Source organism: Lissotriton vulgaris, chromosome 7 (genome assembly GCF_964263255.1).
Source record: "Lissotriton vulgaris chromosome 7, aLisVul1.2, whole genome shotgun sequence".
Classification (NCBI taxonomy): domain Eukaryota; kingdom Metazoa; phylum Chordata; class Amphibia; order Caudata; family Salamandridae; genus Lissotriton; species Lissotriton vulgaris.
Window position 1 is genome coordinate 1,508,363,142 of NC_141695.1, and position 20,432 is coordinate 1,508,383,573.

The window sequence follows — 20,432 nt, forward strand, 5'->3', positions numbered from 1 at the left end:
ATCACCTACCTTGTGACTACAAAGACTTCTTCCAAGACATAAACAAAGTGCAAACATCCGAGCCAAACACCAGATGGCCATCTATGCACAAGTATACGATCAATAGCTCATATGCCTCGAACAATCATGTTCCTGAAACTATAAAACCTCTTGAATGCACTGCACGATGGAGTTTGTAGAGAATGCACTAGGGTTGACTTTAGCAGTTAAGGCCTGCACCATCAGGCTCTCGGTCGAAGGGATGCTGGGAGAGGAAGGCTGAGTCCTGAGGTGTGGAGCAATGATGGCAGGCAATGATCTTGTGCATGGGCACCCCTGTCTAGGATTTGGCCCAAGCCCCAAGGAGAATGTCCCCAGATCAAGCATCTCACTCAGGATCATAGTCTTGACCTCAAGGGAGGAAAGCTGCAGGTTGAAGACCTCTGCTGCCCATCTCCCCACTATGGCGAAGGATGTACCTTCCTCTGTGGTGGATCCTGGGGAAGAAACCACCCCAGAATCTGAAAACATGTCAAGTCTACTGGAATCACCCAGCATCTCGTACCAGCTGTCCTCAGGGCAGGATTGGGCCAGTTTGTCAGCTGGGTCCAGAAACCCATAGACACTGCCATCATCACCTCCAAAGTTGGAATGTTTATGTCTATAGGTTCTGTCAAAGGACAGAGTCAGCATGTACAAATGAGATGGTTGGCATTATCTGGACGGCTCCTTTGCTGACGCTGAATGGAGCTGTGGCAGCACCGTCTTGGAGTCGAACAGGCGGTAGGTTCCAGGTAGCCCACACAGGCAACGTTTCTGAACCAGACAATTGGTGTGGTCCGGACAGCACATGTGTTACGGCAACACCGTCTCAGAGTCAGACAGGTGAGTAAGTTCTGAGTCAACTGGTGGAACTGGAACCAGAGTAGAGTTCAACGTCAGTCCAGATCCAAGAATGGATCCAAAGGGCCCAGCTGGCATCAAGCAGTGGAAATGACGGTGGTAACTCAGCTGGGGCACCGCTCTGCTCCATGGAGCCCGAAGGCACGCCAGAGGGAGTCATTGGCTTCATAAAACTCCCTAAGTTAGGCCGGGGTCACTCCGGCTTCAGGGAAGGAAGCGCAGAGTGGATCCGTCTTCCGATTCCGCAGGTAGATTGAGGGAGCAAGGTCTAGAAGCATGGAGTGTACTAGGGGAAACCGAAGAACACTTTAACATTCTTTTGTGCTTCTTAGACTTACCAGCTGTTAAAGAATAAGCTGGGAAGACAATAATGAGTAACAAAGGTCAACAAAGAAGGTAGGTGGCGCACTGTGAAGAACTGCTGAACCAGCCTGTCCTTCAGTCTCTACCAGACATACAGCCATCTGACAAGGACTTTCCAATTGATTGCAGAACACTTACCATGGAAGAAATACAGCAAGAGATCAAACACCCGAGAAATTGGAAGGCAGCAGGACCTGGTAACCTTCCTGCAGAGGCACTGAAAGCGGACACTGAAGAGTCAGTAGACATGCTCTACCCCATATTTGGAAGGATCTGGGTAGAGGCACAGGTGCCCTCAGACTGGTAGGAGGAATATCTGATCAAGATCCCCAAGAAAGGTGATCTGAGTAACTGCAACAACTACAGCGGGATAACACTTCTATCCACTCCAGAAAAAGTGTTCAACAGGGTCATCCTGTTGAACAACGAAGGAATGAAGGAACAAATTGATTCTCAGTGATGAGACAAGCAAGCTGGCTTCCGCAAAGACCGATACTGCACAGACCAGACTGCAACACCGTGCACCATCATTAAGCAGTCAATGGAATAGAAGGAGTAGTTTCTTACCTGTAACTCCAGTTCTGTAGTAGGGGTATCTCTGTTATAGTCATAATCTGGTGAATAGTCCGGCTCATTAGCGGGGACCCCGGAGCAATCAAAAATAATCTCTTAAGCTGACTTCAGTGAAGTCCTGCATAGACACTTAAGAGAGAATTAAAGACAAATAATGCAGCCTATACCTGCAAGGCTACACTGTCCAGTACTTCAACTAGAAATGCAAAGGATATTCCACCAATCTCATATTCGGCACAGTCTGCCAAGGACAGGGAGGGCGCAACAGATGCCTTCCAAGATTTTGCAATGTCTATTTTGGCCAGTGTAAAACCAAATAGCATAAGGTGGCGTTTAAAAATGTTGCCCCCAACAACCACCATAATATGCAAGAGTACCAGTCTTGGTGAGGAAGGGAGGTCCCAACCCAATACTTCCATAAGACACTCCATAACACCTCTCCAAAGTTTTGCTAGGGCTGCACAGTGCCATATTGTGTGTATTTGAGTCCCTTCTACCTGTTCACATCGGAGATACACAGGGGAAAGCCACCAATCCCGCCCTCCAAAGCCGGACCCTAGTATAGTATACCCGATGAAGGTACTTGAACTGAACCAGGCGCACCGCAATCGCAGACTCCCGCGGGGAGGCCAGCGCCTCCGTCCAGTCCTCCATCTCCAAAGGGCCCACATCCCCCTCCCAAGCCTCTCTAAGTTTCTGCAGCGTGGGTGAGCTATGTGTAACTAGCGATTGGTAAATTCGGGATATTTTATGGTCCTGGAGATCTCCCATAAATACCTTAGCCTCGATCGCACTAACCTCAGGTAGAGTCTCCAAACCCTCAAGACTAGGGGAGATAGCGTGTCGGACTGAAGGTATCTATAAAATTGGGTCTTCGACATCTGAAAGTCCGGCTGGAGATCTTGAAAAGTCTTCAAAACCGGACCCCGCATTACATCGCCCAACCAGCGGCGGCAATCGCCCATTATACCACAGGGGAGTCTCCCTCGTAAACCTAACCCACCACCCCATCTTACGGAGAGCCTGCTTTCATATATGAAACACCACCCTAGAGACCGGCGGCAAGAAATTGCGTAGGGGTGCTAAATATAAAATGGTACGTAGGGTAGAATCCATCATGCACCGTCGCTCGACTGCATACGCCGAGTCCACTCTATCTCCATACCACCACTCGTTCAGTACAAGCAGGTGTGATGCCATATGGTATGATTAAATGTCTGAGGTAGCCAGCTCTCCACAGCATGTCGATTGAAAACATGTCCTCAGGGCGACCCTAGCGCTCCTCCCGCCCACAAAAATTACCCCAGGGCTGCATTAACCTGCCGGAAGGATCGAATATGGGTGGTTTTGCAGTTGATACAGCAGGCGTGGCAGTGAAACCATCTTAAAAATAGCTGATCTACTGTAAATAGACAAAGGTATATGTGACCATGCCTTAAGATCCTCCCGCACACGTGCCCATACGGGAGCAATATTTCGGTCTCAAACACCATGGGTGAGTCAGACAAATACACACCCAAATATTTCAGCCCCCAGTGGTGACCAGCACTGCAGATGCCCAATGCCACGGCCCTAGATACGCCGATTCTCCCAACACCCAAAAGGGAGATTTGCGGGGATTCATAAAAAATCCTGATGTCTCCCCAAAGACTTGCATGATGCAAAGCAACCGCGGACCCGTCCTATTGACATCAATCAGAAAAACAACACATCATTGGCATTTAACGCAATGAGGTCAGAAAGCCCATGTGCCCACTATAAACCCGCCACCTGTGCATCCATCCTCACCCAGGCAGCCAAGGGTTCCATAGCCAAAGCAAACAGATAGGGGGCAACCTTGACGGGTGCCACGCCCGATGGGAAAGGTGGAGGAAATGGATCCTGCAATGCACAACGAAGCTGTAAGGTCTCTGTAAAGCAATGTCGGGTAAGACAGGAAGCTTGGGACGATATTCAAGCGGTGCAGAAGTGCAAATTGATACTCCCAGCTGAGGCCATAGCCGGAAGATCGTCAAGAAAACGGCAAATCACGTCTTCCTGTAGGCATTCTCTGGGAGCATAAAGTTCCGTATAGAATGTTGCAAAGCTTTCAGCAATCTTGGAGGGGTCACCAAGAGGCTTTCCACCCGGGCCCGATATGCTCAGGAGAGCCTGGGGGCGCAAGACTCCCTGGCACAATCTATGGAGCAACTTGCTAGACTTATCCCCCCACTGATAAATCCTGCTCCGGGTAGCCAACCACACCAGGCGGGCCTCGTCCAGCAGAAGGTCCACATGTGTCTGCTGTGCCAGCAGTAGCTGGCGACGCACTTGGCTTCCCCCTAGAACTGGAATTGGAAGTGGATTTATAAAGCGCGTGGCTGCCCGTGGGCGTCCCAGCGCTGGACTTGTAAGAATGCATCTGTGGCAGAGTGGCCTAGGGGAAAAGCCAAGTTTCCAATAGTTTGCGGAATGTTAATAGATTGGTCTCCCTACGGATGTTGAGAGGTAGGGAGTTCCACAGCTTAGGGGTGTTATATGAAAATAGACGTCCCCCTGATCGTGCTTTCCTGATTCTGGGGATGCTTGCCAGGGAGAGGAAGTCGGATTTTACCTTCCTATTGGCTTTGTACGGTTTGACCAAAGATCTCAAAATAGGGGGTCCCTTGTCTTGAAGGAATTTGTGTGTGATGCACAGGGTTTTGAAAGTGATTCTTTCAGGGATTGGGAGCCAATGTAGAGAGTTTAGGGCAGGCTTTGCAGAGCATCAGTGTTTAGTGCCTGTTAGCAGCCTAACAGCTGCGTTCTGGACATGTTGTAGTCTGTTGATGGTCGATTTTGGAGCGCCAAGGTATGGAGCGTTTCCATAATCTAGCCTAGACATAATGAGGCCCTGAATGAGGAGTTTCCTAGATTGAGAGGGTAAGAGGGGGAGGATTTTGCGTGCGGTACGCAGGAGGCCAAAGCAGATTCCAGAGGTTTTCCTGGCTTGTATTTGAAAGTTGAGATCCTGATCGAGCCAGACATCTAGGCTCTTTATTTCTTTTTTGGGGATGGGGGTTGTTCCAATACAAGATGGCCACAACAGTTTGGTGGGGAGTTTGGTTTGGTTACCTAACAATAGGATCTCTGATTTCTCCCCATTTAATTTGAGGAGCGATTCACTCATCCACTTGGAAATGTTTTTGAGGCATGAGGATAGGTTGTCCTGACAATGACCAACTGGTTTAGGGAGACGACAAGTTGGGTGTCGTCAGCATACATGATTACATTTATGCCGAAAGGTGCTACAATTTCCTCCAGAGGTGACATATAAATGTTGAAAAGTGTGGGTCTTAAGGAGGAGCCCTGGGGGACACCACATTGAAGAGGTAGAGCTCTAGACCGTATATGTCCTTCGGCTACCTCAAAGGTTCTGTGTTCCAGGAAGGATTTGAGCCAGGACAGGAGAAGGCCCTTGACTCCAATCCTGCTCAGCCGGTGGACGAGGCTGGCATGGTCCACCGTATCGAAGGCAGCGCTGAGGTCCAGCAGGATCACTGCTGCTGAATCCCCTGCGTCCAGGATCTTTCTTGCTTCTTCAACTACTGCTATCAGGGCAGTATCGGTGCCCTGACCTGGTCTGAATTCTGTCTGGGAGAGATGTAGGAGATTATTGGATTCTAGGAAGGTGGAGAGCTGTTGATTAACAAATTTCTCCGCCACCTTACTGATTCCAGGTAGCAGGGAGATGGGTCGGTAGTTTCCCAGCTCTAGGGGGTCAAGGTGGGATTTTTTAGTAGGGCTCTGACTGTGGCCCTTTTCCAGTTGGGGGGGACAATGCCTTTTCCTAGGGAGGAGTTTATTAGGTTGATATTGAGAGGGGTCACAGTAGGAGTCACAAGTTTAAGTTTATTGAGAGGAGCTGGGTCAGTAGGGGAGCCACTCCTAATGGAAGTTAAGATAGTGGGGAAGAGTATCCTTAGTCAGCAGGGAGAAGGAGTCCAAGCAGGGGGAGTTGGGTGCAGTGACTTGGGGGGGAAGGTCCGGGTAGAAATCGGGAGAGGGGAGGGTTTTTAGGATGTTAAGGATCTTAGTAGAGAAAAATTCTACTAGCTCGTTGCATCTTCGGCCTGAGGGGTCGAAGGCGGGTTGCGGGTCGGGGACTTTCATTAGAGTTCTGATGATACGGTATGTTTCCCTAGAGGAGGTGGCGGAGGCTTGAATTTTATCTTTGAAGAAGGCCGCCTGAGTGCTTTTAAGGCTCGCTTTATAGGATCGCATAGCTAATTTGCATTCTGATTTTTTCTTGTTTGACCAGTCCTTCCTCCATAGGCGTTCGAGTTTTTTGAATTGTTTCCTCAGGTCGCGAAGCTCAGGAGTAAAGCAGGGGGATTTAAAGGTTCCCCTTTTGTTGGGAAGAGTTTTTTTTGGCAGAGCTAGATCTAGGGATTTTTCAATCCAGGTGGAGAAGTGCTGGTCGGCTAGGACTGGGTCGGATTCCAGGACTGGTATCGCGGCCTCGAGTTCAAGTTTCCAGTCTTCAGTGACCAGTTTTGACCATGGGCCTGATGGAAGGCGGGGGGGAGGTCTACCAGGGGGTTCAGTGCGGAGTTGGTACTTGAAAGGAATTAGGCAGTGGTCTGACCAAGGGATGGGGAGGGGCTCGTCCGTGCATAGCTCGGAGATGGTCGAGAAGATGGCCCTTAACATGGGTGGACAGATGACTTTTCAAGTGGAGGTGGTAGGAGGCTAGGTCTACGATTAGGTCTCCTGCCACTTTGTCTGCAGGATCATCAAAGTGGAGATTTAGATCTCCCAGTATTGTAAAATTGGGAGATGACCAGGCCCGGGAGATGGTGGCTTCCATCAAGGAGCTACAGAACTGTCCTTGTGCTCCTGGGGGGCGGTAAATGAGGATGCCTGAGAGTGATTTCAGCAGGGAGATTTGGATGGAAAAGTGGGCATTTTCACAGTCCTGAATAGGGCTGTCTAGGAACCGGCAGGAAAGATGATTTTTGTAGATAACAGCAATTCCACCGCCTGTTCCAGAGGACCTGTCATGCCGTTGAATTAGGTAGCCTGGTGGGAGGGCTTGGACAATGTCTGGCTCGGAGGCTGGGGATAGCCAGGTTTCTGTCAGGAACAGAACCTCTAGTTCTAAATCTTGGAGGAGCAGATTTATTTCCACACGATGTTTCGGAAGGGAGCTACAGTTGAGTAGGGCCATCCTGATCGACCGCTCCTTAGGCGTTTTTGGTGGAACTAGGGTATAGGGGCAGTGAGAGCAATTGTATAGTTGCTCGTCGATGGAAAGAGAGTGAAGACATGATGTGTGTGTGGGCCGTCTCAGCTGAAGAAGAGTTTCATGCGAGTAGCGTTTGGGAGCTGCGAACAGTGGGGCAGGAAGTCCTGGCCCTTGGCCCGGTCTGGCGCGGACGGACGCGGATAAGCGCAGACGGGCTTGCCTTTGGCGCGCCCGCTGCGCGCGTCCGCTGCGCCACCTTGTGGGTGGTGTCATTTTAAGCTTGCAAGGGCGGGAGAGCAGGGCAGCTAGACCGCTAACCTGGAACCCCTAGCAAGATGGCGGCCCTCGAGCTCTATAAAAGTGGCCTCAGATATCTGGACTGACTCCCTTCTAGCTCTGCGAGCAGCACAGCAGAAGGAAATGTCAATACCCCGTATGGTGGGTTTTATTGCCTCCCACAGGGGTTCGGCCTCTTCCACGATACCACATTAAGATCCAGGTAATTCTCAAGCGGTTGCTCAATATGCACCCTATATTCCTCATTCTGAAAATTCCAAACTGATAGGCGCCATCTAAAGGGCTGCCACATCGGGCCCAGCTGAAAATGAGAGCTACCAGCGAGTGGTAAGACAGGCCCGTGGAAGAATATCGTCCGCCACCACTCTGCCCGCCACTCCCAAAGGTACAAATAGATAGTCTAGCCGGGAGTATGAATCATGTACCACCAAGAGATACCTGTACTCCCGTTCCTCCCTGTGCAAACGACGGCAGGGAACATCCCAGCCCAGTTCCAAAACCAGGGAGTACAATTTAGTGGTCTTACAAACAACGGAGCGGCCCCCCTGTCACCACCTGTCCCTGGCCATATCCATTACATCATTCCAATCACCCCCCTACTATAGATAGCCTGTCTGGCATATCTGCCCACAGGATCATGAGTCGCTCAACCAACACCCATGCTAGCGGCGAAGGGGCATATACACACCCCAAAAGCACCTGCTCCTCATAGATGGTACCGCTCAGGAAGAGATATCTCCCCTGGGTATACGTCCATGTTATATTATGCCGATATGGAACCCTGCGGTGGATCAGTATCCCCACCCCACCGCATCCCCTTATGAACTCAGAGTGGAACACTTGGATAAAGCCATTGAGGAGGAAGCATAGTGCCTTTGTCCCCATTAAATATGTCTCCTGCAACATAAGGATATCCGCATGTGCGCGCTTGGCCTGCTGGAGTATGGCCCCTCTTTTGACTTTGTCGAATACCCCCATACATTCCAGCTCACTACCCCGAGAATACCGGGGTGAACTCGCTGTCTATTTGGTGGGACTGTCATTGAAGGCCCCATCTACAACTACAGATGGAAGGATAAGCATTCGGTGTGTGCGTGCGGGCTCTGTACAAATGTGACATAGTGCAATCAGAGAACAAAAACAACTCAACTGCCCCCCTCACTATACCTCAAAACCGCTGAAGTATTTGTCGCGGTAGAGGTGGCCTGCGGACCCCAACTGGAGTACCCGGCCAACCCCCACCAATGGATCTCCAACTTCCAGCAAGCGCTCCCTCTGTCCAGCAAGGTCCGGCAAAGGTTCTGGCCCTCATACGGGCTTCTCCGGTCTAGGCAAGTAGTGTCTAAAGACCCCACCTGGAGGGCGGTCCCCAGAACATCTAGGAGGCTGAGGCCCCCTGCTGAGGCCTCGGTGCGGCTCAGTGAGGGTCATTGCAGGTTTGAGATCAACGTCTGGACCTGGAGCGTCTGCTCCCTTTGGTTCTGGGCTTTGGTGGCTTACGAACCACATCACTGGTTGATGAGTCCGATTCCCTCCTGGACAACGTGTGGGGTCGAACTTTTACTATCTCATCTGTCCAGTGAAAAACATCCTCTGGCAAATCAAAGAAGTGAGCGTGTGACTGGCAGATCACACGCAGTCTGGCTGGTTATAACAAGGCATAGGGGAGCTTCAAATCTCGTAGACGAGCCTTAGAGCTGCCAAGAACAACTGTCTCTTTTGTTGGACTAGCCTCGTATAGTCAGGGAAGACAAGAATGCGGGCATTGTCATGCATTAGTGGCTCCTTGGCTCTGGCCTGTTTCAGGATAACGTCACGATTGTGATAGTTCAATAGTTTGGCTATAACAGGCCTCAGCTGTGCTCCCGGTGGCGGCTTCTGCGTCAGAGCCCTATGGGCAAGTTCCACCACAAAGCAGCGGGATGGGGACTCCGGGGGAAGCCAGCTCTCCAGCCAATTGGTAAGAAACCGCTCCATGCCTCTCCCTTCGAAGCCTTTGGGGAAACCAATAAAGTGGAGATTATTCCATCTGGCCCGGCCCTCTGCATCTTCCACCCGCGTCGCCAGACCCCGCTGAACCACCTCAAGCGAAGCAACTTTTTTCTGTACAGTAACAACAGTGACTGCTTAGAATTTTAATGAATCATAGGCTCATCTCCTTATCTCCATGAAAACATTAATTAAGATATATCCCCTCCTACTGGATTTTAAAGTTGAGCTTTCCATTAGTACCACTACCATTCTAACTCTTTGGACTAAAATGTACTAATATTCGACGTACGCCAGTGTGTTTTTGTGTTGTTCTCTACACTCCTAAACTATATGCAATTTAAATTCTCCACAAAAACTCAGTGTGAGCTGAACAACATAGAGGAATTGAGAAATCTGTTAAGTACACTTTATGAATGTTTTTACTCACTTTCTTATACATGTAACAATGTTTAGTAGGAAAGTTTGACTTACTTCATCCAGAGAATAAAGGCCTGCAAATGTGCACCGCATCCGAGATATAGCCTGAGGACTGCTTGAAAGAAATCTCTCTAAAGCACCTGTTCTACTCAGTTCTTGCTGCACCTTTTTGGTGCCAGCCAGCTGCGTAGCAATATCCGGGCATTTGACAGCTTTGGACCGTTCCATCAGCAACCGAGCCTGCCAGCCCTAAAACATAAGAGAAGATTATCAGCCTTACTTCCAGTGTTGAGGGAGTAAAACACTAGCCTTCTACATTTACCTTTTGTTTGGATTTAGTAAAGGAGCTGTTGGATAGGATAAGTTCATTTCAATTAGTACATTTGGCATAGCCAGAGTTTTTAACATAAACACATCTTCACTTGGTGTGCAGTACAATGTAATTATAAACCAACATTCCAGAACCTGCTTTAAAACAACAAACCTGCATATACATATTTCTTCTTTTGTTATGCTCCTGGACAGATAATTTAGTATGTTCTCATGATTTTAAAGGTACTTTATATGTTACTTCATGTATCAAGTGGGAAGTAAGATTGTCAGCATCTTTTTTTGTGTGTGAAAGCATTCGTCAATAAGGTTGTGTAAGACTGTGTGCTTTGGGATAGGATGAGCTTCGTACCAGATTTTATGGCATCAGTTCCCATCATGAGTATTTGAAGGAGGCTTACCAGGTTAACGGTTTCCCACGAATAAGGGTTGTGAAGGAGCAAGGGAAGCTCATGCGCTAGTTGAGTTGTGTTGTGATCAGCACAAACTTTGTAGGCTGTGACTTTTGCGGTTTGATCTTATTCAGGCGCTGCACACGCTTTAGTGTGTGCGTCAGGTGGTCATTTTATAGGACAGAGGAGGCGGTATTTACTTTCAGCGCAGGAGCCTGAGTCGCACATGGAGGCCAGCGTAGTGACTGCAGGCACTAAATGTTTACCTGTGACTAGCAGATTGCACACGCCTGCTTATCCATGCATCGGGTGGCCATTTTGGTGGATTGGGGAAGAGTGATTTGAGGAAAGGTGAAACTACTGTGCTATGCTTTGGAGTTTTTAGGAGTTCATCGAGTGACAGAACGGATGAGCCTTTTGAGGTAATTCAAAGCACAACATAGTATATGCTTAGCTTTTGACAGAAAAGCATTTTAGATCTGGGCAGGAAAGGGTGCAGTTTGGTTAATGTTAGTAAAAAATATCAACATTTCGTGGGGTTATACTGGAGGTCGAGTGTTTTAGTGTTTGTCATTCTGATTAAGATGTCAAATGGAGATAATAAAAACGTCTGCAGGAAAAGATTAAGATATATGTTAACAAAGCTTTTATGGTTATAGCTGAGAAGTTAAGCAAAAGAATGGGTGAATTACTTGTGGGAGTAGTGAGAAAGGAGGTAAAGGAATATGTTGCCTTTAATTCAGCACAAGAAAAAACACAAAGGTCCTATGCAGGGCTCGACAAATCCACTCGCCCGCTCGCATCTGCCCGAACGGTGCCTTAACGGAAGGAATCTTGCCTGCTCTTGGCGGGCTTGGGGGCTCAGCTTCCGAACCCTAGACAGGCCAGGGAGAGCCTCCCCAGGCCCCGATGAACCCCAGCACCCGGAACTTCGACTGGCTTGCAGGGCCGGGGGCTCCAGCACCCCGGTACCCGCCGGAAGGAGCTCAAGCCCAGGGCCCTGTCCCAGCTTCCGCACCCTAGCCAGGCCGGGGAGTGCCTTCCCAGGCCCCGATGGACTCCAGCGCCCAGACCCTCTACTGGCTTGCAGTACGGCGGGCTCCAGCAGCCCGGGACCCTCCTGACGGAGCTCAAGCCCCGGGCCCGGTCTTAGCTTCCGAACCCATGCCAGGCGTCTCCCCAGGCCTCGATGGACCCCCAGCATCCGGAACCTCAGCTGTCTTGCTGGACGTGGCTCCAGCACTCCGGGGCCCGCAAGACAGAGCTAAAGCCCCGGGCCCGGTTCCAGATTCCAACTCTAGCCAGGCCGGGGAGTGCCTCCTAAGGCCCCGATGGACCCCAGTGCCTAGACCCTCAGCTGGCTTGCAGGACGTGGGGCTCCAGCACCCCGGGGCCCTCTGGACGGAGCTCAAGCCCCTGGCCCGGTCCCGGCTTCCAAACCTTAGCCAGGCCAGGGAGAGCCCCCCAGGCCCGATGGACCCACCGTCCCCAGCGCACAGACCCTCGGCTGGCTTGCAGGACGGGGGCTCCAGCACCCCATGGCCTGCTGGACAGAGCTCAAGCCCTGGGTCCTGCTTCTGAACCCTAGCCAGGCCAGGGAGAGCCTCCCTTGCCCCAGATGAAAGCCCATAACCTTGGCTAGCTTGCAGGTCGGAGCTCAAGCCCCAGGTGCGGGCCCAGCTTCCGAACCCTAGCCAGGCAGGAGAGAGCCTCCCAGGGGACACTGTGGAACCCTGTCCCCGGCACCGGACCCTCTGCTTGTTTACCGGCATAAGGAGGCTCCAGCACCCCATGGCCTTCCGGACAGAGCTCAAGCCTAGGCAACGGCCCAGCTTCCGAACCCTAGCCAGGCCGGGGAGAGCCTCCCAGAGTGCCCGGTGGACCCTTGTCTCCAGCACTCAGACCCTCGGCCGAAACTAAGGAGAGTTAAATCCAGGCCACGTCCTCTCCTCAACTGCCTGCCCGGGGAGCCCATTTTTCTCGACTATTAAGCCCCCACATAGGGGGCTTACAGAAGTTTAGTGAAAGGACAAAAGTTGGAGTTCGCCCGGCCGCCAGCCGGCAGGGCCATTTGGTCGCCCAGCCCGCAGGGCCATCTGGTCGCCCAGCCCGCAGGGCCATCTGGTCGCCCAGCCCGCAGGGCCATCTGGTCGCCCAGCCCGCAGGGCCATCTGGTCGCCCAGCCCGCAGGGCCATCTGTTCGCCCAGCCCGCAGGGCCATCTGTTCGCCCAGCCCGCAGGGCCCTCTGGTCGCCCAGCCCGCAGGGCCCTCTGGTCGCCCAGCCCGCAGGGCCCTCTGGTCGCCCAGCCCGCAGGGCCCTCTGGTCGCCCAGCCCGCAGGGGCCTCTGGTCGCCCAGCTCGCAAGGCCCTCTGGTCACCCGGCCAGGCGACCAGATGGCCCGGGACGACCCAGCACCCAGATGGCCTGGGAGGGTGCTGTACCCAGTCGCCCTTGCAGTCCGAAGAGGATGGTCAGCTGCACCGAGGCAGCCACTCTCTAGGCTCCTTCCCCTGGGTGGCTGCTCGACTTGCCCGGGAGCAGCGGGAAGGGGAGGCCAGGCTGGCCTGGGCCATCTGGTCACCCTGCCAACCCGCAAGGGATGGTGGCCCCCGTCACCGCACTCCGGTGGGGCAGGGACGGGAGGGGGAGGCCCCTGTGGGAGGGCATGTGGTGGAGGCAACCTGCCGCAGGCTGGCGTTACCCCCTCGGTGTCCCTCCAGCCAGCCCAGCAGCGGAGAGACCCACCCCTGGGTGTGGTGGAGGAGGGCGTCCGCGGGCGCACACGCACGGAGAGACAAAAGCTTGGCTCAGAGGATGACTCAATAGATCGCTGCAAGGTAGCTGCTCTGCTACTTACGAAACCCTGACCCATAATCAGGTCTACGAATTCCAGGCCAACCGAGACTCCACGGCACTGCAGTATCGTTACAGTTTATGGGGGGATTCTGACTTAGAGGCATTCAATCATAATCCCACAGATGATAGCTTTGTCCCATTGGCTCCTCAGCCAAGCACATACTCTAAATGTCTGAACCTGCGGTTCCTCTCGTACTGAGCAGGATTACTATTGCAACAACACAACATCAGTAGGGTAAAACTAAACTGTCTCACGACGGTGTAAACCCAGCTCACTTTCCCTATTAGTGGGTGAACAATCCAACGCTTGGTGAATTCTGCTTCACAATGATAGGAAGAGCTGACATCGAAGGATCAAAAAGCGACGTTGCTATGAAAGCTTGGCCGCCACAAGCCAGTTATCCCTGTGGTAACTTTTCTGACACCTCCTGCTTGAAACCCAAAAAGTCAGAAGGATCGTGAGGCCCCGCTTTTGCCCTTCTGCTCCGCAGGAGGTTTCTGTCCTCCCTGAGCTCGCCTTAGGACGCCTGCGTTATCATTTGACAGGTGTACCGCCCCAGTCAAACTCCCCACCTGCCACTGTCCCCAGAGCTGGTTGCACCCGGCGGGCGCCGGGCGCTTGGAGCCAGAAGCGAGAGTCCGCGGGGCTCGCCCTCCGCCTCACCGGGTAAATGAAAAAACAATAAGAGTAGTGTTTTTTTGCCCGTGGATTCTGCCAAGCCCATTCCCTTGGCTGTGGTTTTGCTAGATAGTAGGTAGGGACAGTGAGAATCCCGTTCATCCATTCTTGTGCGTCACTAATTAGATGACAAGGCATTTGGCTATCTGTACCACCTCACGGTGGCTCATTCTGGGTTATTATGCTGCCCATCAGCGTCAATTCGGTTTTGCTTCCAACAATACAACATTCTTTCGCTCAGGAATAAAGCCACACTGAACGCTGTCCTCACTGAAACTGGGACCACGTATAGGCCAGAGATAGTACACCCTGCAGTACTATTCCAACAATTTTAAAATTGTCTACGAACAGTCCTGAGAAATTAAAATGTGATTAGCAGGACATCAATAATCAATGTGTGATAATTATGTGTATGCGATTATTTGAGACCTATTCATCATTTAAGACATGTCAATAAGTATGATGTACACAACTAAATCTAAATTGTTATAAGCACACATTTGTTTTTAAAAAAAAATACACATCTACAAATTGCACATCTAATTAGAAAAAAGCACATCTAAAAAAAATTCACATCTATAAAATTCACATCTATACTAAATCTTGTGTCAACTATAAACCTATATGTTAAAACATTATGCTTTATAAGGGTGACATGTGCTGCAAGAAAGTGTACATCTCAGTATAAGCTTGATAATAAATTGTCCATGAATATTTGGCTCATTTTAAGAGTGTCCAATAAAGTAGTCAGGCAAACATTTTTCTTGAATGGGAATGACATTTGCAGACCTAAATCAGCCAGAACAACATCATTACATTGAGGCCAAATACCACGACATCCAACAATAAAGCCATGACATTTTACAGTGTTGCATTTTGTGAGATCTTTGATTTGCTGTGACAGATCCTGATAGTATTTCACTTTACTTTAAAACGCTAATTCAAGGGAATTCTGAGAATTTTCATAACGAATTGAAACATCAATCACTACAGCTGTACTATTTTTGGTAAATACTACATCTGGTTTTCGTAGTTCTCCTTGATTATTCTTAATATGAGGTTCCCTATATGCCATCCAACCACACCTTTTTGCTCTATCAATGAGCAATTCCAGAATTTTGTTATGTCTTTTTATCCTAATGTCCTTAGTTTTAGTACATGCGCCTGAAATTTGAGAAATTGTTTCACAAACATCATTCAAATAGCTACATGTAGCAAATGCACGATTTCTTCCCCTAGTGATGGTTTCTCAGGTATATAAAACATTTGCTCTTAACATCAGCGCAGCTATGTACTGGTTTTCTTTCATTTTGTTATGCTTGCTGATCCAGAAGTTTGAGGTTGGATCACTTGCAAAGTATTTTATACCTTCACCTTGGACAGGGAGATTTGCCCATTTCTCAAACTCTTCTTTTCTCCAATCATATGTTGCTAACAAATTCAAATCATAGCTCAGAAACCTACTGCCTAAAATATTGAGTTTGTGTGTTTTGATGATGTTATCAATTTTTTCATTCATATCTTCTCCTGCATAGATGAATGAATGAGCTATGTACAGGTCTGGATCTGCCCTGAGATACAATAAACTATTGATTTTATTGAGACCACTTTGAGTACATAGTTTTGGTATACTGAGGCCCCCAAATGATCTTTTCGAATATAGGAGACCATCAGATGTGTATGCAGTAAGGTTTAGAAAGTGTTTGACATACTTTTTTATTGTTTGATCCAGAACATTTAAAGTTGTTGCTTCTGTTCCTGTCATTTCCAATTTGAATGATCGTTTAGGTACCAAGTACTGACACAAAATTTCTATTTTCTGCGTGGGAACAATTGGTAGATTATCAAGTTTTTGAGCCCAATTGACAAGAACCTCATTAATTTTGTTGTTGCTTGTATGACCAGTGTGTGGATCAAAGTTCAATCGAGGTATCTCTCACTTTCTCCAGGAGGAATATTTTCAATATTTTCTTTTTCAAATTGCCATGGTTTACAGTTGTTAATCAGGATTTTCTCTTTATGGTGACTGATATAAAAAATCCATGTGTTTTTTTCACATTAAGTTTTAATCCTGTAGTTTTTACTGAACTTTTCAATGATTTTCAGATTTGTACTCATTCCTTCCCAGGTACTACTGAGTACTGCGATGTCATCGGCAAAGGCGAGAGCGGTGATTTGCTCAATAAGACAATCTGATCCAAATGTAAAGCCCTTGCCGCTTTTCTGAAGATCACAGATCAGAGGATCCATGGCAATGTTAAATAGTAGTGGGGATAAAAAACCACTTTGTTTGACCCCAGATTTCATTGTTATTTCAGGAGTTGCTTCCTTGTTCTTTCACTTGAAAGATGTTGTTGAGTCAGTGTACTTATCCTTTATTATGTCTCTGATGTATGATAGAACCCTTTGCCTTGCAAGACTCTGTATAATGGGACCAGGGCTGACAGAGTCGAAGGCTTTCGATATATCTATGAACACAACTGCTAATGAATGACTGTTTTTTCGTGCTCCCTTTATGATATTTTGCAGAAGAGTCAGATTCTCGAGACAACCTCTCACCTTCATGAAGCCTTTTTGTCTTGTATTCAATTCAACAAAAAATGAGTCTTTTAGTTAGTATTTTTGCGAATAACTTCATGAATGCAGTACCGATGGTAATTGGAAGCCAGTTGCTGATTTTTTTAAGTTCACTAATCGGTACATTCTTTGGTATCAAAATTGATTGGTTATTTTTGATAATTTCTGGTAATCTTCTCATCAACAACCAAGACGATAGAATTCTGGCAGCAGTCTTGGTTGCCTGCTGTACACTTTATACAAGTCATTCATACCAATCTTATCAGGCCCCACTGCTTTCTTTAAATTGGAGTTCTCGAAGGCAAGAGTTATTTCGAGCAGTGTTTTTTCTTGACATAGATTTCTAATTTCGTAATCCTCTGGTATCCGATCAATCAGCATGAAATTAGGATTTTTCTTATTTTCTTTCTCACTTATATTTTTATAGTATTGAAAGATTTCATCAGCACTGATTTGGCAAGTGGTATCTTCTGCCCCATCAGTGATAATCCTGGCAGTTTTCTTTTAGTCTTTAGCTGCTCTTTGCTTTGGCATAATTTTCCTTGTGCGTCCGATTAAGCCTTCCGTTTTTCTTGTCTTTTTTGTTATCTTGTTCCCTACTGAGGCATTCTGGTGCTCATCTTGAGCAGAGTTCGTGGGGTCATTATTGAGTTCACTTGCTGGTTCATTTGTTGGTACACTTGCTGGTGTAGGACTTATATCAATGGTGTTTTCTGCGATATAAGTCACTACCTCATCCATCAGATCCATAGCAGCATCGTGTTGCTCTACGTTTTAGGTGTACTTCTCGATTTCTGTGATTTTGTCTTCCAGCTCATCAAAGTTCTTGATTTTTTGCGCACGTTTGCGATTGATAAAGTGGCTGCGCTTTTCTGTTTTTACTTCCTTTGTAACCTCTGGTTCATCGCAAGAGTCATTTTCAGAAACATTTGATGCTTGAAGTACATCTTTTCCGGATTTTTTGCTTTTATCTCTTCTATCTCTTCTTTTTTCTGCAATTTGTTTTCTGTTTTTATTGTCAAAATGTGGGACCATCAGCGCATTAATATTCCACTTATTTTCATATACTTTTTCCAATTCTGCTAGTAGCAGTATTTCTTCCTGTGACCATAATTTTGACGGTTTGCTGCTTGCTAGAGCTGCTAGTCTAACCTCATTTTGCGCTCTTGGATGCGCATGCCGAGTATGTTGAGAAACACCAATTTTTGTTCCATATATGAGGTCACAGAAGCTGCACAGGAATAGCAGCTCTCCTTTTTGAGGTCTTCCTTTACATTTGGCATAATGGCATGCAATATTGTGGTATTATGCTTCTTTGTCACATTTTTAGCAGTACGTTTTAAGATAGAAGCATTTGTGCTTGTTGGAGACATGTTTTCTCAGTTCTTTAAAAGTTCCCAATATGTCTCCACACAAGTCTCATTTATATTTTTCGTTTGGGTACTTCCAATAAGTGACTTTTTTTGTGTAGTCACTTTTCTTTGTTATTACATCTTTGCTGACCTCGTTTACATCGGGAAGATTTTCAAAGTTTGCTGTACCAATGTCATTCTTGGCTGAGGTGGCCACAAACTCGATGGATTTGCTGAAATCTACTGGTGTGTCTTCTTCTGCTACGGAGGGTGAACTAAGGCCTATATCATGATCTGAATCGTTGTTGCTTGTACCATTGCTTGAAGCGGGTGCTGGTTTCTCAAATTCGGTGAGGAGGTTAATGATTTCTGGGAAAGACAGCACCTCCTTACGCCATCTTAATGGGGTTTTTATTCTCCAGGAACTACCCCATCTGGAATTGGGTTCGTTTGCTTCGCCATTTCTCACTATCAAGCTCGCTGCCATGATAGAACCTTGTTTGGCCTGTCTCTATATGCTTCTCCACGCAGAGTCTAGCACTACAAAGGCAGTTACCGGCGGGACCACTGGGAGGTAAAGGCCACTACAACCGAGAATAGGTTAAGAGAGTCATAGTTACTCCCGCCGTTTACCCGCGCTTCATTGAATTTCTTCACTTTGACATTCAGAGCACTGGGCAGGAATCACATCGCGTCAACACCCGCTTCGGGCCTTCGCAATGCTTTGTTTGAATTAAACAGTCGGATTACCCTGGTCCGCAAAAGTTTTAAGTCAGCGCCTGGGCAATCCCTTTTCTGGGGTCTGATGAGCGTCGGTATCAGGCATCATAACCTGGCGTTCGGTTCATCCCGCAGCGCCAGTTCTGTTTACCAAAAGTGGCCTACTAGGCACTCGCATTCCATGCCCGGCTCCACGCCAGCGAGCCGGGCTTCTTATCCATTTAAAATTTGAGAAGATGTTGAGATTCTTTCGGCACCAAGACCTCTAATCATTCGCTTTACCAGATAAAACTGGGGGCTACGAGTGCCAGCTATCCTGAGGGAAACTTCGGAGGGAACCAGCTACTCGATGGTTCGATTAGTCTTTCACACCTATCCCCAGGTCGGACAACCGATTTGCACGTCAGGACCGCAACGGACCGCCACCAGAGTTTCCTCTGGCTTCGCCCTGCCCAGGCATAGTTCGCAATCTTTCGGGTCCTATAACGCACGCTCATGCTCCACCTCCCCTACAGAGCGGGAAAGACGGGCCGGTGGTGCGCCTGCCGCTGGAAGCACGGCGGGATCCCACCTCAGCCGGCGCGCGCCGGCCCTCACCTTTATTGCGCCACAGGGTTTCGCTTGGCCCTCCGACTCGTGCACATGTTAGACTCCTTGGTCCGTGTTTTAAGACGTGTCGGGTGGGTAACCGACATCGCCGCAGACCCCTGACGCCTGGCGTGGGCCTTCTCGCCTGGCGGCGCGAAGCGGTCGGAGCGCACTGAGAACAGTCCGTCCCAGTCGACAGTTGCGTCCAAAGCAGGCCCTGAGGGGCGGCCGGGAACGGGTGCCCGGGGGAGGGAACGGAGGCGGTAGAATCTACCTCTGCCCAGCGGACACAGCAAAGCTGCTGCTAGGGGAGCTGTAACCCTGTCGGCGGGAGAGGAGGGCACCTGCTACCCCAAAGCCTTCCCAGCCGACCCGGAGCTGGTCGCGGTGCACCACCGCGGAGGTAATGCGCCCTGCAGGGGCCTGGTAGGGCCCTGGCACCGGTCCCGCGGATGGGATCTGGAACTCCCGGGCCACCGACCTTCCTGCTGTGTTGAATCCTCAGGGCGGACTGCACCGACCCCACCTGTTTACCTCTTGATGGTTTCACACCCTCTTGAACTCTCTCTCCAAAGTTCTTTTCAACTTTCCCTTACGGTACTTATTGGCTATCGGTTCTCGTGCCCGTAGTTAGCCTTACATGGATTTTACCACCTGCTTTGGGCTGCATTCCCAGGCAACCCGACTCCGAGAAGACCCGTTCCCGGTGCGCCGGGGCCGCTACAGGCCGACCACCGTCCGCGGGATGAACCTCGATAAGAAGGACTTGGGCCCCCAGAGCAACGCCGGGGATTCTGTCTTCTGTGCGCCACATTTCCTGCGCCCGCCGCCGGGCGGGATTTGGCGCTGGGCTCTACCCTATTCACTCGCTGTTACTGGGGGAATCCTGGTTAGTTTCTTTTCCTCCGCTTAGTAATAGCGGGTCGCCACATCTAATCTGAGGTCGTAGTCGGAAGAATAACACCGGAGCGTTAAGGGGGCTGGGGAAGGCCCCTGCCAGAGCAGGGGCCTGGAATCCCGGCAGTGCACGCCCTATTTCCCCGGATGGGATCTGGAGGGGTTTCAACCTCCCCGGGAAGCCGGCCATGGAGGAGGGCGCCTGAGGCGCGGGCAGCCGGTTGGACACCACAGACAGCCACGTGCGGCACACAGCCAGGCACCCCGGGACGGGCCCGGGGTGGACTGGTCGGCAAGGCGCACTGGCGG

The 20,432-nt window shown here is 49.5% G+C and overlaps 1 protein-coding gene across 2 annotated transcripts in view; it reads right to left on the reverse strand.

Moving 5' to 3' along the window:
• GSS (glutathione synthetase) overlaps nucleotides 1–20,432 on the reverse strand; it is a 673,748-nt gene that overhangs the window by 195,040 nt on the left and 458,276 nt on the right. For both annotated transcript variants that reach the window (XM_086932359.1, XM_086932360.1), the window contains exon 10: nucleotides 9,785–9,979. In XM_086932359.1, the coding sequence (XP_086788485.1) occupies nucleotides 9,785–9,979 (195 nt within the window). The remainder of the gene's footprint in view (nucleotides 1–9,784; nucleotides 9,980–20,432) is intronic.